The following is a 14,985-nucleotide window of genomic DNA, read 5'->3' as shown; positions in this document are numbered from 1 at the left end:
TGCCCAGCTCGCAAATCTATGCCAGGACCCATTAATGACTACCATCCAAATTTCGCAACCATTCCTGGTCGCAGCCTGATCACAAGAATACGTAAATTACTGCATTATTGAACTCTTACATGTGATTTATGTGTCTGTAAATCGTTACGTTTTTGGTCTCACATATTTGCCCCATTCTCTGTAAATAAACCCCAACCCCTTTTGATTGTAAAAGAGTTCTAATTCCAAATCGGCGGCCTTCATTATTTACGTAAATCAAGGAAGATTCTAAGGTGAGTTCCAGTAGTTTTCCCTTTAGTTCATAATCGTGGACCCTCTTTGGCACAAAGGCAGTTTATAATAATAAATTGTTCCAATTTCCTCCACACCAAGGATCCAGTTTATGGAAATATATATATATATATATATATATATATATATATATATATATATATATATATATATATATATATATATATATATATATATATATATATATATATATATATATATATATATATATATATATATATATATATATATATATATATATATATATATATATATCTTATGCTGTATATTTTTCTTATGCATAATGCAGTAATCTCCCCATGTGTATGTGTGTATTGTTGTATACTGTATAATCTTATGTTCAGATGCGCATATGCCATAGAGAGTTAGCGTAAGGTAAAATGGTTACACTCTGTATGGTTTGTAAAAAGGATGGTAGGCATGTAGAGAGGAGGGACAGAGGCTGATTGTTCTGGACAGCGAGTGGTTGTTAGTCAATATTCAAAACTGCTTAAGTGATGCATTCCATTGGGACGCGATCAAAACACTGTTGGGTGGAAAATTCCATTACGAAAGTTGCCTAATGTCATTCAGGAATTTTCTATGAGATGATGTTTTCCATTCTTATTATAATAACTAGAGATTCTCTTGTTCTGAAACTATGTAATAATAAGTATTATTATTAACTGTAATTCCACTTTGTCTCTAATTATCGTTTTTAAAGAGTTTTTTAAAATAAAGATCTCGTTTAGAACCTGTTCACACATTCGACCCTCCCGTCTGTGTATGGACACCCATACAATTCTTACGATGGAGCGTCACTCTGAGATAAAAAGCGTTGTTGAAGGGGGATGCGTTTCTCTCTCTCTCTCTCTCTCTCTCTCTCTCTCTCTCTCTCTCTCTCTCTCTCTCTCTCTCTCTCTCTCGGGACTACGAATGTCCTGTTGTAACGTAATTGATATTTTGGTAGACGATGGTCACTCGTATCCTTTAACTGTTTAATTCCTTAGTAAATGTGTTTGAGTTATCTGAACAGTGTATCTTATTAAGTGTGTGTGTGTAACGGCGCCTGATTAAAAACACGAAGCAATTTGGTACCAAGGTATTGTAACATACATAATTATTGGTTTTTGTGCACTAAAAATAATATTTACAGTGATTATATGTAGACACCTTGTTCCTTTTTAATACATTTTCATGTTATATGTTTTATGCTTTATCTTTTGAAGAATTTTTCTTTTATACATATATGTGGTGTGCTTGCTATTGCCTTAAGTTTTGCTTTACATTTTTTGATATTTAATTTTTTGCAGAGAGTATTTCTGTGTCCGTTGTATCCACATTTTATATGATTGATTTATTTGCCTTATTTTGTTTAACACTAGGGAATTGAAATTTTGTTACTTAATTTAAATTCTTGAATAATTTTTTGATTAATTAATAAATTAATTTCTGATTTAATTTTGACTGATGATTAATTCAGATTTAATCCAATTTTGTTTTGTTTTCAAGTAATAATAAATTTCCCTGAGACTGTTAATGTCATGTATAATCTTTGAATTTAGAAATAAATTTTTGTATTTAAAATATCATATTAGAGTTTCATTTTATTGACCCACCAGTAATTTTGATCTGAATTAGATATAGAGTGATAAGTGAGATGTTTTCCTTCAAGTAATTGAAGTGAGCTTGAACCAGGGAAATAAATAAAAATACTTGAACTTTTATAATGTTAGAGTGACGCCCTTAGATTTTACCTCACACCTGTTTAACGAACTTAATCTGCTTTCTTTCATGATTGATAAGTTTTATAAGGGATCACTGTTGCCTTTAGAGAAATCAGTCGTTTTGTATGTGTGATGAGGGTTCAAGTGTCTGGCTGTTGTGAGGTAACTATAATTGTCGAATAAATGGTAAGTTTGATAATCAAATATCAAGCACTTAGATACCAGGTTTGATTTGAAGAACAGGCACAGGACACTTCGTCACAATATATATATATATATATATACACTTCGTCTTTTCTTTTTTTTCTTTTATTTTTTTCCCATTTTTGTATGGGGTAAGCCACGATGCCTTCTTTTGACAATATATATATATATATATATATATATATATATATATATATATATATATATATATATATATATATATATATTATATACTGTATATACTGTATAATATATATACATTATATATATGTATATATATATTTATATCATCATCATCATCCAGGTGCCATATCCCCAAGGATATATATATATATTTTATATATATATATATATATATATATATATATATATATATATATATATATATATATATATATATACTATATATATATATATATATATACTATATATATATATATATATATATATATATATATATATATATATATATATATATATATATATATATATATAATTTCATAACCTGTTATCTTTGAAAGCCTTGGTTTTGTTAAAACAAATTTCTACACCCTCTCTTAATGGACGTTCGGAAAAGCATACTTCCCGTTAAAAAAAAGGAAAATCTAAAAAAAATATAAACACATTAGATAAAAGCTTAATTTATCGTTCAGACTTAACGCCTGGTCACAGATAATACTGCATGATGTATGATGATTAAACTTTTTTTTTTTTTTATGAAGTCGAACCTTTTTCTGTCAAGAGGGGAAACCAGTTAAGTGACTGCGCTTGATTTTCAATTAATATAATAATGATATCTTTAGCTATATAAACAACAATATAATTAAACCGAATAGTAAAAATCAAGTATAATATATGACGGACATACTTCACTAGAATCCTACGACTAGGCAACACTTCTGAAGCGTTGTGATACTTTTTTTTACTGTCGTGGAAAACTACTTTCCTACTTCATGTTTGTGAGTTTGTTTGTTTGTTTTTATGGGGGAGGGAGATAAGGGGGTGGGGGTAAAGGAGAAGCATTAGGCACATCGATATAATCCATTAGCCCTAAGAGATAAGATTTAAAAAAAAAAAAGTTACCAGTGACTCGTTATACGCATGCAAGTTCTTGAAAACGGACATGCCAGTTGAAATGAAGTGAGAGAGAGAGAGAGAGAGAGAGAGAGAGAGAGAGAGAGAGAGAGAGAGAGAGAGAGAGAGATTAGAGCTAGGAGAAATGCAAGTTTGCGTCAGGAGAGTGAAAAGGAACTGCCTTTTCAGTACCTGTAGTGTTTTCCTTCAACCACGAGAGAGAGAGAGAGAGAGAGAGAGAGAGAGAGAGAGAGAGAGAGAGAGAGAGAGAGAGGGTGGGGAAGGGTACATCAGGAAAGGAGAGAGTGAAAAGGAACTGGAATCAAATAGATAAAAAAAGATGACAGACTTTACAACAGATAACTTCAAGTAACCTTTGCCATTCAAGATAAGTTTTGGCGGTCCTGAAATGATCGAGTTTGAGCTATTCCTGGAACTAAAACTTTCTAGATAATTGCTGGATAGACAGACACTCTTCTGGAAGCAGTATAAGTACCATAATTTCGTGGAAAGTAAACCCTCCGGATACTGCTAGACAACACAAACTATCTTTTGGACGCTAACAACAATTTCCTGGAACCAAAACTTTTTAGATAATCACTGGACAGACAAACACTCCTGGAAGCAGTATCCCATAAGTTCCTGGGAAACAAACCCTTCAGATAATGCTAAAAAACACAAACAATCTTCTGGAAGCACAGTCTGCCACATAATAAATACACACAACAATTTCCTGGAACCAAACCCTTCTTGATCATCGCTGGACAGGAAAACTCTTCTGGAAGCAGTAACCACAAGTTATTCCTGGAAATAAAACCTTCCAGGTACTGCTAGACAAGAGATATTCTTCTGGAAGCAAAGTCTAACACGAAACAACAACTTCCTGGAACCAAAACTTTCTAGATAATCACTGGACAGACAAACGCTCTCCTGGAAGCATTATACCACAATTTCCTGAAAGTAAAACCCTCCAGATAGTACCAGGCATGGCAAATAATCTTCTGGAAGCAAGCAAAGTCTGCCATAGAACTAATACAAACAACAATTTCTTGGAACCTAAACCTTCTAGATGATTGCTGGACAGAGAGACACTCTCCTGGAAGCAAAATCTACCTCAATTTCCTGGAAAATAAACCCTCCAGATAGTGCTAGACAAGACAAGCATCCTCCTGGAAGCAAAGGCTGCCACAGAATCAATTCAAACAACAATTTCTTGGAACCAAACTTTGCCAAATATTCTCTGGACAGACGGCACTTTTTTGGAACCAAATGGCTTATCAGAGACTCCTGGCATTTAAGTTCAATCACTGGAAGACTTTCTTACTGATGGTCTGCCCAGATCAAGAGCCCGTGCCGACATAATGCCACCTTAAACTAGAAAAACAATAAGACTTACGATGGTCATCCTGTGCTCTCTGTCTCTTGAGTTTCTTCCTGGAAATCTTTTGCAGGAGAGGAACTTCGTTTTCCTGGACTGTCATCCTGGTGGAAGAAAGGATAAAGAGAGAGACAGTGTTTAAGTTCACACTGGTATTTACAGCTCATGAATGCATTTAGGTTTATTAATTTGTTGATTTATTTTGTTTTTTTTAATAACTAATCTCTTCTTTCTGTATTTCCCATTACCTTTTACGTTTTTCAAATAAACACCATAATATTCTTTGGAGGCTTGAGTTTCAAGTCAGTGGCCCCTGTGATGAGCTTGTCACATATGAATAGGGTTAATTTTCTGAATAATAATATTAATAATTTTTATGCTGTAAGCATCGTGAATATTATTACTGCTGCCAATTTGAAACGGCCTTACATTTATGAAAAGAAACTCATAGTTAGTAACACCTCAACTTCAGGAATTCTGCTACGTTGTCATGACTATTTTTAGCAGTGCTACCATTTTAGGTGTGATAAATTTTTATGCGTTGAAATATAAGGCAAAATGAATGTAATGTGATTATATGAAGCTGTAGGCAATACGTATGTATGTATGTGTGTGCATATATATATATGTATATTATATATATATATATATATATATATATATATATATATATATATATATATATATATATATATATATATATATATATATATATATATATATATATATATATATTATGTGTATATATATACATACATACATACATATATATGTATATATATATATATATATATACTGTACAGTATGTATATATAAATATATAAATATATAAATATAATATATATATATATATATATATATATATATATATATATATATATATATATATATATCTCACACATTACCACAGATGGAAGATAAGAGATGAGGCAAAGGTCCTGACCGGTTTCGACTCTATTTCCAAGCCATTGATGAAGGACTGATACATAGTATTAGAAGTCACAAATATATGTACTACAGAGACAGTACTGAGGAACATACACAACCGTTTATGACTACAGATCCACCCACAGGCAGTTGTCAAGGTAGGAGTCACCTTCAAAACTCATTTGGCTAAAAATCACAATATACTCTCAAGGGACAATGCCGATAAATGTACCGACCATAGTCGGTACATTTATGAACTGGGAAGGGGCAAAAAGAATTGTGTACTCTTATAACTCACTGGAAAGGAATATCATTGAATCTAGCTTTGTAAAAGAAAGTTACAGCCATAATATGTGATGTATAAACTTGATCCTTTAATATCAAAAGAAATTTTCAAACTGTTTAAATTTTAAGGTAGGCAGTAGAGATGTATGGAAACAGGATTATCACATTTGTAAGCACAGTATGGGACCAGCAGTGCTAATGAGATTTCCAACCCCGCCTCCCTGGCACCTGTCCGGTGTGGATCTGTAGTCTCCGATCGTCGGTGCGTTTACTGGTATTGTCCCTTGAGAGTATAATGTGATTTTTAGCCAAATGAGTTTTGAAGGCCACTGCTACCTTGACACCCGCCTGTGGGTGGATCTGTAGTCTTAAACGGCTGTATATGTTCGTCAGTACTGTCTCTAGTATATACTGTATAGTTGTGACTTCTAATACGGTGTATCAGTCCTTCGTCAATGGCTTGGAAATAGAGTCGAAACCAGTCAGGACCTACACCCCGTCTCTCATTTTTCACCTGTGGTAATGTGGGTTAGTTATATATATTTATATACTATTATATATATATATATATATATATATATATATATATATATATATATATATATATATATATAATCTTTAGATTCTAGTGGTCACTTTTGTTGCCAGATAAGTATCCATAACTGTAATAGCCACAATGCCCTCTTACCTTCTCAGCTTCTTAACATTTTGGATACTCTTGTCTGACGGATCAGTTGTGAATTCATTTAGATATCATTTGCCAACTAGTCGCTGCCCGTTTTACGACAGGCCTACGGTAAATGGATCAAGTTTTGATTTGCGAGTCCAAAGGAATTATGATTGTATTCCATATTTTTTTTTTAGCTTGAATGGGAAAAATGTCCGATTAAAGAAAAACATTCGATGCTTCTTTCTCTCTTCATTGCACGAGACTTATGCTGGGAAATTTAAATTGAGTGAATCATAATCACAAGAGCATTAAACACTAAATGGCAACTGCCGAATGCTTTTAACGACGCAAGTCTTAGAAGAAAAATATCTGATATTTGCCGTCAAACTTCTCAAAGTTTCTTTATAATTTTATTTTCAGTTTACATGCACACAAATAATATATATATATATATATATATATATATATATATATATATATATATATATATATATGAAAGTTTTTTACAATTTTACTTTTCAGTTTACACGCACACAAGTAATATATATATATATAATATATATATATATATATATATATATATATATATATATATATATATATATATATATATATATATATATATATATATTTATTTGTGTGTGCTTGTAAACTGAAAGTAAAATTATACAGATACTTTCAGAGGTTTGACGGCAAATATGATCAGATACTTATGTTCTAAGACTTGCGTCGTTAAAAGCATTCGGCAGTTGCCATTTACAGTAGTGTTTAATGCTCTTGTGATTATGATTCACTCAATTTAAATTCCCCAGCATAAGTCTCGTGCAATGAAGAGAGAAAGAAACATCGAATGTTTTTCTTTAATTGGACACTTTTCACATTTAAGCTAAACAAAAATATATGGAATATAATCATAATTCCTTTGGACTCGCAGATACGAACTTGATCCATTTACCGTAGGCCTGTCGTAAAACGGGCGGCTGCTATTTGGTAAATAATATCTAAATGAATTCACAACTGATCCGTCAAGGTTCATAATTCACGATTGCTCACCACACAAACATACTTGCGGCACACTACGCTGTTCGTGTTAGGTGCAGTGCTACTTGACTTTAAAACAGTTCTACTAGCTTTAAAACAGTTTTACTCAATAGCTTTCCTCTTTCAATGTGAATCCATTTTTCCGAATGACACTGATATCCCTTTTTATTTACAGTGACCCTCTTTTTAAAATATTTTAATCGTCTTTAGCTTTCTTCAAGACTTCATTAAATTTTGTTTGTTTTACTGTTTACAACTTGCGTTCTTCTTCTTTCAAGTCTGCACTATTACTTGACACAGATCAACTAGATTGTTTACAATCTGAGGATGTGGACCAAAGCGCCCACCACGCACCACAATACATAACAAAAAAACATTCTGTCTAAGTCTGAAGTTTTGTTTAACTTACCTCACTATGAAAGACTGTTGTTTCGCCACCTGACAAGACAACAACAGCAACTCTCGCCTGACCTTGCCAGTCAAGGTTCCTCAGAGAAATGGCGAGACTGTCCTCACTACGTTGAATGACTTTCAGCCCACCTTTCCGAGACCGTTCTTTTATGCCGGCGTCGTTCAGGCCGCGGAACGTTTTGTCCAGGTACCACCACACTAGCAGGTGCACGAGCTATACGTCTCAGGTTACTCTTTGCATCTCAACATAGGCATGACTGAAAGCGTCACGTGATGACGAGGCAACCAGCATCCTGTGAAGACAGTTTTCGCTGGGCTGTCACCATTCTTCTGAGGCTCCAAGCGTCTGAGTCATATTTATCGAAATCGCTCCATAGAGTAAACAGACATTTTTAATAACAACATTTCGCAGGTTGTTATTGTTATTTTACTTGAAACCTACCTTTAAACCAACGCTAACTAACGAATTTTTAATCAACTTATAAATAGCTAGGCACCAAATCGGTACGACACTCTCTGCCCATTAACGTGAAACTAGTTGCCTATTCGTAATATAGGAGAATTTTATTGGGCATGCTCACCCATTCAGCACTTTTAAATTGGGCACGTTCTCCCGTTCATGACTCACTATTTCCTTCTGAAATTTCATAATGGAAATGCCGCTAAGGGTCATAAGATAACAAAGTAACGGAAATGCGGTTAAGAATGGCAGTGTTAAGCTTGCCAGACTTACGAGTCAGTTACAATATTATTTATTCTATATATTTATGATGTCAGCGTCTGGAACATACAACAGGGACTTATGAAATATGAAAGAATCAGACATATTATAACTCATATTAAAAAGAACAAGTGAATAATGAAGAATATAAAGTTAAATTAAGTAGATAATGAATTAAGTAGATAAAGAATCAAGTATTATATAAGTATTTCTCAAACGCATCATTCGTTGGGCTTAGGCAAGTTTTTATGTTCTTTATAGTGATGCCCAAACCTCTCTCTCTCTCTCTCATTATACGTATATTCTGGGTTATATTTACCTGGTTATGTTATATATACCCGACTGAAAACGTAGTCGACAGGAACATAAACGAAATCTTACAGCCATCTTTTTTATTGTTTCTCAGTTCCAAAACTAAAAACCATCGCATCTTCCACACATATGTAGTTTCTCTACATTTTGAAATGGATTCATTATCTAAACATGCATTTGCTTTTAGTAGAACACTTTTGATTGTACATACATGAGCAGAAAAATAATAAATGTAATTTCCTAAAACTTTTATAACAGAATCTTCAACCCTTCGAAGTAAAATAATCATATACATCATGGCCAGTTTATATTAAAATACACCCTTATTTCACCTAACATTTTATATTGACAGTTCAGGAAGTAAAGACTAGGCCTTTAGTGTTCACTGGGTGACTTTATCCAACTCGCCTGTACATATTTATAAAAATGAAATACACCATTATTTCAACTAATAACTTTTGATATTGACAGTTACCGGAAGTGAGGCTAGGCCCACAGGCGGTCATAGACTGATTTTAACCAACTGGCCTGTTTATTTATAAAAATGAAATACACCATGAAATACACCATTATTTCAACTAACATTTAATATTGATAGAGTTACCCAAGTAACCGCTAGACCCATAGGTAGTCATAGAGTAGGATTTTAACCAACTGGCCTGTTTATATATGAAAATGAAATACTAACATTACTTCAACTGACATTCAATGCTGACAGAGTTACTAGATGTAACGACTAGACCTATAAGTATTCATCGACTCTAATATTAACCAAAAAACCATCTTTTAATGACTGGTTTTTATGCAACCTCCTTTGAGACGTGTACGAAATCTAGGCGTATCCATCGTGAACCCTTGACATGCCCAGAGAAGCTTCCTATGCAGGCAAATATGGAAGGACAGATGTCAACGGAATGCTTTCCCGCCGACGTGGCCCTTGGACTTCTGCAGGATATCCTGTTCAGGCTTCAGATCCTCCGTTTGATTGCTTTGTTCGTTGTCAGTGAGGACGACTTTCCTTGCACGAGTTCGCCCACCGCGAACTCTAGTCCGATATTGTCTTGTCGCTTTAGTTTTGCCTTTGCCATTCCCACATTTATGTCTTTCTAACTCCCTCGCTGTTTTGCAGACATGAGCGCAGTTTGGGCACTCGTGTTTCTGCTTCCTCGCGTGCGTGAGTTCGTGGGCTTCCAGATGAACTTTCGTCACGCCCGTGAAAGAGCATTTAGAGCAGCCATAGGTCTTCTCTGTATTATGAGTACGTTCGTGCGCCGTCAGACTCCATTTGGTGGTGCACGTGAAATTGCATTTCGAACAAACGAAGGGCTTTTCTCCCGTATGGGTCCTTACGTGAATATCTAACTCATTCTTCGTTGGAAAAGTGAGATTGCAATATTTACAAGGAAAAGGCTTCTTCTTTTGCTTGTTGGCGGCTCGTAGGTGAACCTTGAGGTCCCTTTTGGCCGTGCAGGAGAAACTGCAAGTAGGACACTCCAGCAGTTTCTTCTCCAGGTGGTTCCGTTCATGAAGTTTTAGCCTGCCCTTCGTCGTACATTTGTACGGGCAGAAAGAGCAAGCGTACGGCTTCTCACCCGTGTGCAAGCGTTCGTGAATCTGCATTCTACCCCTCGTGGTGCACGAATACCCGCACTCTTTGGCAGACGAACGGCTTCTCTCCCGTGTGCGTACGTTCGTGCACTTTCAGGCCGTTCTTAGTCCCAAACGACTTGTCACACCTACGGCAGGAGAACGGCTTTTCCCCCGTGTGAGTACGTTCGTGTATCGTCAGGTTGTACTTCGTCGCAAAAGCGTATTTGCAGACGGAACAGACGTACGCCCTATCCCCGACGTGGATGCGTTCGTGAGCCGTCAGGTCGCTTTTGCTCCTGCAGGAGGCGTGGCAATAGGAGCAGTGAAAAGGCCTCTCGTCCGTGTGGGTGCGTTCATGAATGACGAGCTTGCTCTTGGACGCGCATCTGTAGCCGCATTGCTGACAGAGGCATCGTTTCTTTCTCTCTTGGCGGCGTTTTTTGACTCCGGCGTCGCTGGGAAGGCATGGGTCGGCATTTACTTCCTGCGGAGGGACTTCTACCGAGGAAGGTACTAGACCTAAAGAATCCCCTTCGGAAGATACAGCGGGTACTAGGTCTAAAGAACTCCCTTCAGAGGATACAAAAGAACGTGTTGGCTCGTCAGACTCCCCTGCGGAGCACGTCGCTAGGTCACAGAGGACCTCAGCGGAGGGTAGCGACAGGTCGTTGAGGAACTCTGTAGACGAAGGCGTTATGCCGTAAAGAACCTTCGTAGGGGACAAGGTTACATCGTACAGAACCTCCGTCGAGGACGATGCAACGGAATCAAAGGCCTCTGTAGGGGAAGAAGTTCTGTCCCCCAGTACTCTGCTGTCGTTCAGCGACAGAGCTCTGTTGCCGTTGCCGTTTTTGCTGAATGACACATCAGGCTGGGACAGAGAGTGTAGCTGTTTGTTGTCGTTTTTCCAGAGCGATGGGTTAATTTCATCGTGGCATTCTTCTGTAGCTGTTAAGGGACCTCTTGCATTTCGGCCTTCTGTTCCTCTAAAGGACATCTGGAAGATGTAAAAAAAAAAGTGTAAAAATTATTTTCTCTCAATTTTAACAGATCAGTTACATGCAAAGCTGATTCTAGCAGATTTTGTAAACCAAAAAATCATCTACAGAAATTTTACTGGCTTTCAACTGACGCACAAGCTACTTAGATACATCTGGAAGTGTAAAAGTGTAAAAATGATTTTCCTTCAGATACATCTGGAAGTTGTAAAAGTGTAAAACTGATTTTCCTTCAGTTTTGTTAAGATCAGATACATGCAAAACTGATTTTTTGTAAACCAAAAATTCATCTACTGCAATTTAACAGACTTTTAACTGACTCACAAACTATGTATATATATCTGCAAGATGTAAAAAAAGTGTAAAGATTATTTTCTCAGTTTTAGCAGATCAGTTACATGCAAAATTGATATCTTACAAATTTTGTACCCTAAAATTACCCACAGCAGTGCATTAGTACCTTAAAGCAACTCTCCTTGTATGTTAATTTACTGACATTTTTATCTATTAATTTATTAATTTAATATAGTTTTTTCTTTTCTAATAACTTAATCTCTTCTTTCTGTATTTCCTGTTATCTTCTGTTATTACTTCTTTCAAATGAACTCCATAATATTCGTTGGAAGCTTGAATTTGAAGTCAGTGGCCCCTGCCCCGTGTAGGCTTGTTCCATATGAATAGGGTTCGTCTTCTGAATAATAATAATAATAATAATAATAATAATAATAATAATAATAATAATAATAATAATAATAATAATAATAATAATAATAATAATAATAATAGGTAGTAGACCCTCTTTTATACAAGTGGTGTTGAAGGTGATAACTACATCAGCGGCATTGAGTTTATAGAGTTTTCGCTGTTTTTCTAATAATTGATTTTTCTAGATTACTGCATTCTGCCAGTAACACGCCGATAGTATGATCAATATTGGAGTGTTACTGGCAGAAAGCAGTAACCTAGAAATAATAATAATAATAATAATAATAGTGGCACCTGTGAGCTTGATCTGTATGAACCGGGGTTCATCGGAATAATAATAATAATAATAATAATAATAATAATAATAATAATAATAATAATAATAATAATAATAATAATAATATTGGTTTTTAATTGAGTCACAAACTAGGTAACCGATTCCTAGTTACAACAGGTTTGGGTCTGTTCATATTGACAAACTTGTTGGCCTGTTGGCTTGTTACCTAGGTAAGGTTTTTGTGGGAGTGTACGTCTATTTACAGTGACAATACGCTAATAATTACTAAGATAACTTAGAAAATTAACAATAATTGACGCAAGGGCAAAGTACAGATTTAATTAAAGCAATCCTGGGATTAAACTTGATAGATAAGGACATTCAAGTCGTGTAAAATCGTAAAATCTTATGAATATTAATCAGTCATTATACTTTTCAGAGAATGCAGTTTGTATCTTAAAAGGAAATTTAGGTATTCGCTAAAGTTTCACGAAATATCCTTTGTTTCGACATTACAATTTCTTGTGAATCTTGATACCAAAACAGGAACAACACAGACTTCGCAAAACTATCTGCCTTTATCTTCCAATATTAGTTTTTGGGGGAAGAGATTCTTTTGGTCCTCTTCTGCGCCAACATTTTCAGGGGAACTTATTTCGAATTGGGGTTTGTACTAAAGAGACAGATTCATTGTGATATTGTAAACAGGTCACACTGTTCTGTATAGTGCTAAAGAATTCATCTCTAATGTGACGAGCATATCAAGAACATGTAGCCTATGTCATAAAACAGTATGATTCAATAACTCCTAAGATATAGAGAGTGATATTTACTGTCATAATATATCAAGAATAAACAGTATGATTTAGCAACTCTTCAAGAATAGACAGTGATATCTACTGCAGTCATGTATCAAGAAAAAAAAAAACCCTTCAAGAACAGACAGTGTAACATCTACTGCAGTCACGTATCAAGAACAAATTAGCAAAATATTCTAGAACAGCTTTCCAGAATTGCCTGAAAAAATACGAAATTTTGAAATCACGTTCATTTACTAACCTTGACATCAAATTAACTGGGATATTCTTCCCTGTTTCGTCTGGTTTACACTCACTAATAGACGCCCTTTTGTCTCTCCTTATCCTGTAACTAAACAGCCCCTGATTCTGTAAACTAAACAGCTGCTGTAGAGGTATAGAGCTTACTACAATAATCCAATGTATGTGAAATTTCTCAAACAGCCTAGTTTGTAACACAAAAAGGCTATTTGATGAAGTTAGTTGGTCTTCATGGTTGAATTTTGAATAAGCCATTTTTATGTTAAAGGACAGGAGAAGTAAAATAGAGTTAGTTTATTTCAGAAATGAACGTACTTGTCCGTCAGTACTTTAGTTAGTGTGGTAGTCAGGTGCCAATTTCAAAGCAGACACCTCAGCGACGTGTCCACTTTGAGACTGACAAGCCTTGAATTCTCTCTATTCATCTGTTTCTCGAAATGCTTTGTTTATCAGTCTTTATTCCTCCTTATTTCTTACTTCTTACTTCCTATTCTGATTTCCCTTGTTTCTCGAAATTTTGTGGTTATCCGTCTTTAATCCTTTTCCATTCTTATTCTTACTTCTCATTCCTTTTTGTGATGGGGAACAAAACCACTTTGGTTGTTATTATACCGAGTCCCATGAAACTTACTTCAAGAAGATAGAGAAATTTTGATTAATATTTTTCCCTGTAAGGGAGATCGCTGTCTCTCTCTCTCTCTCTCTCTCTCTCTCTCTCTCTCTCTCTCTCTCTCTCTCTCTCTCTCTAACAAAACGTAGGACATAAAGAATGTATAGGGTGATATTACTATGTTCTTCAACCCGATGAAATACTTTGTCCAAGACGGAACAGTCTACATTATTATTATTATTCTTACTCAAGCCACAGGGGCCATTGACTTGCGATTCAAGCTTCCAAAGAATATGGTGTTTATTAGGAAGAAGCAAGAGGAGGTAAAGGGAAATACATAAAGAAGAGATCCCACATATTAAAAAAGGAAAAAATAAATTAATAAATAAATAAAAATGTATTAAAATGCAAGGAAAACAGTATTGGGGCAGCATACATTGCATTTTCGCTTGAACTTCCGAAGTTCGAGCTGGACGACATCCTCTGGGAGGCTGTTCCACAGTCCAAAGGTGTGAGGAAGAAATGACCTCTGGAACCGAGAAGTTCGACAGCGAGGCTAAACATTTACTGCATATTGGTGCTGCTGTTCAGCAAATCTGGTTGCTCTCTCTCGGCAGATAATGGGGATCAGGGATCAATTGTGAATGTGAAAGAGTTCTGTTGAAATACAACTTATGAAAAAGTGATCAAACAAGAGATCATCCGTCGATGGTCCAAGTCATAACTG

At 35.3% G+C, this 14,985-nt stretch overlaps 4 protein-coding genes across 5 annotated transcripts in view; 1 reads left to right on the top strand and 3 right to left on the bottom strand.

Annotated features, from left to right (window-relative positions):
* Positions 1 to 8,482, bottom strand: part of LOC136845350 (transient receptor potential cation channel subfamily A member 1-like) — a 30,590-nt gene extending 22,108 nt beyond the window's left edge. The window contains exons 1-2 of one of the 2 annotated variants that reach the window (XM_067115599.1): positions 7,986 to 8,482; positions 4,672 to 4,757 (exon numbers count right to left, since the gene is read on the bottom strand). In XM_067115599.1, the coding sequence (XP_066971700.1) occupies positions 4,672 to 4,756 (85 nt within the window). In that variant the 5' untranslated portion in view covers position 4,757; positions 7,986 to 8,482. The remainder of the gene's footprint in view (positions 1 to 4,671; positions 4,758 to 7,985) is intronic. The other variant, XM_067115600.1, reaches the window with a different exon arrangement.
* The window catches only part of dbe (KRR1 small subunit processome component homolog dbe), a 110,298-nt gene that overhangs the window by 11,508 nt on the left and 83,805 nt on the right, over positions 1 to 14,985 (top strand). The window lies entirely within an intron of this gene.
* On the bottom strand, positions 9,086 to 13,798 carry LOC136845347 (uncharacterized). The gene is made up of 2 exons (XM_067115589.1): positions 13,650 to 13,798; positions 9,086 to 11,607 (listed from the first exon to the last, which is right to left on the bottom strand). Exon 2 carries the CDS (start codon positions 11,605 to 11,607, stop codon positions 10,642 to 10,644), a length of 966 nt encoding a protein of 321 aa, XP_066971690.1. The 5' UTR covers positions 13,650 to 13,798; the 3' UTR covers positions 9,086 to 10,641.
* Positions 9,927 to 10,640, bottom strand: LOC136844820 (zinc finger protein 1-like). Its single transcript, XM_067114056.1, has one exon. The coding sequence runs from the start codon at positions 10,638 to 10,640 to the stop codon at positions 9,927 to 9,929; it is 714 nt and encodes a 237-aa protein (XP_066970157.1).

This window comes from Macrobrachium rosenbergii, chromosome 13 (genome assembly GCF_040412425.1).
Source record: "Macrobrachium rosenbergii isolate ZJJX-2024 chromosome 13, ASM4041242v1, whole genome shotgun sequence".
Taxonomy (NCBI): Eukaryota; Metazoa; Arthropoda; class Malacostraca; order Decapoda; family Palaemonidae; genus Macrobrachium; species Macrobrachium rosenbergii.
The sequence above is the reverse complement of the archived record's forward strand: the minus strand, read 5'-3'. Positions and strand labels throughout refer to the sequence as shown.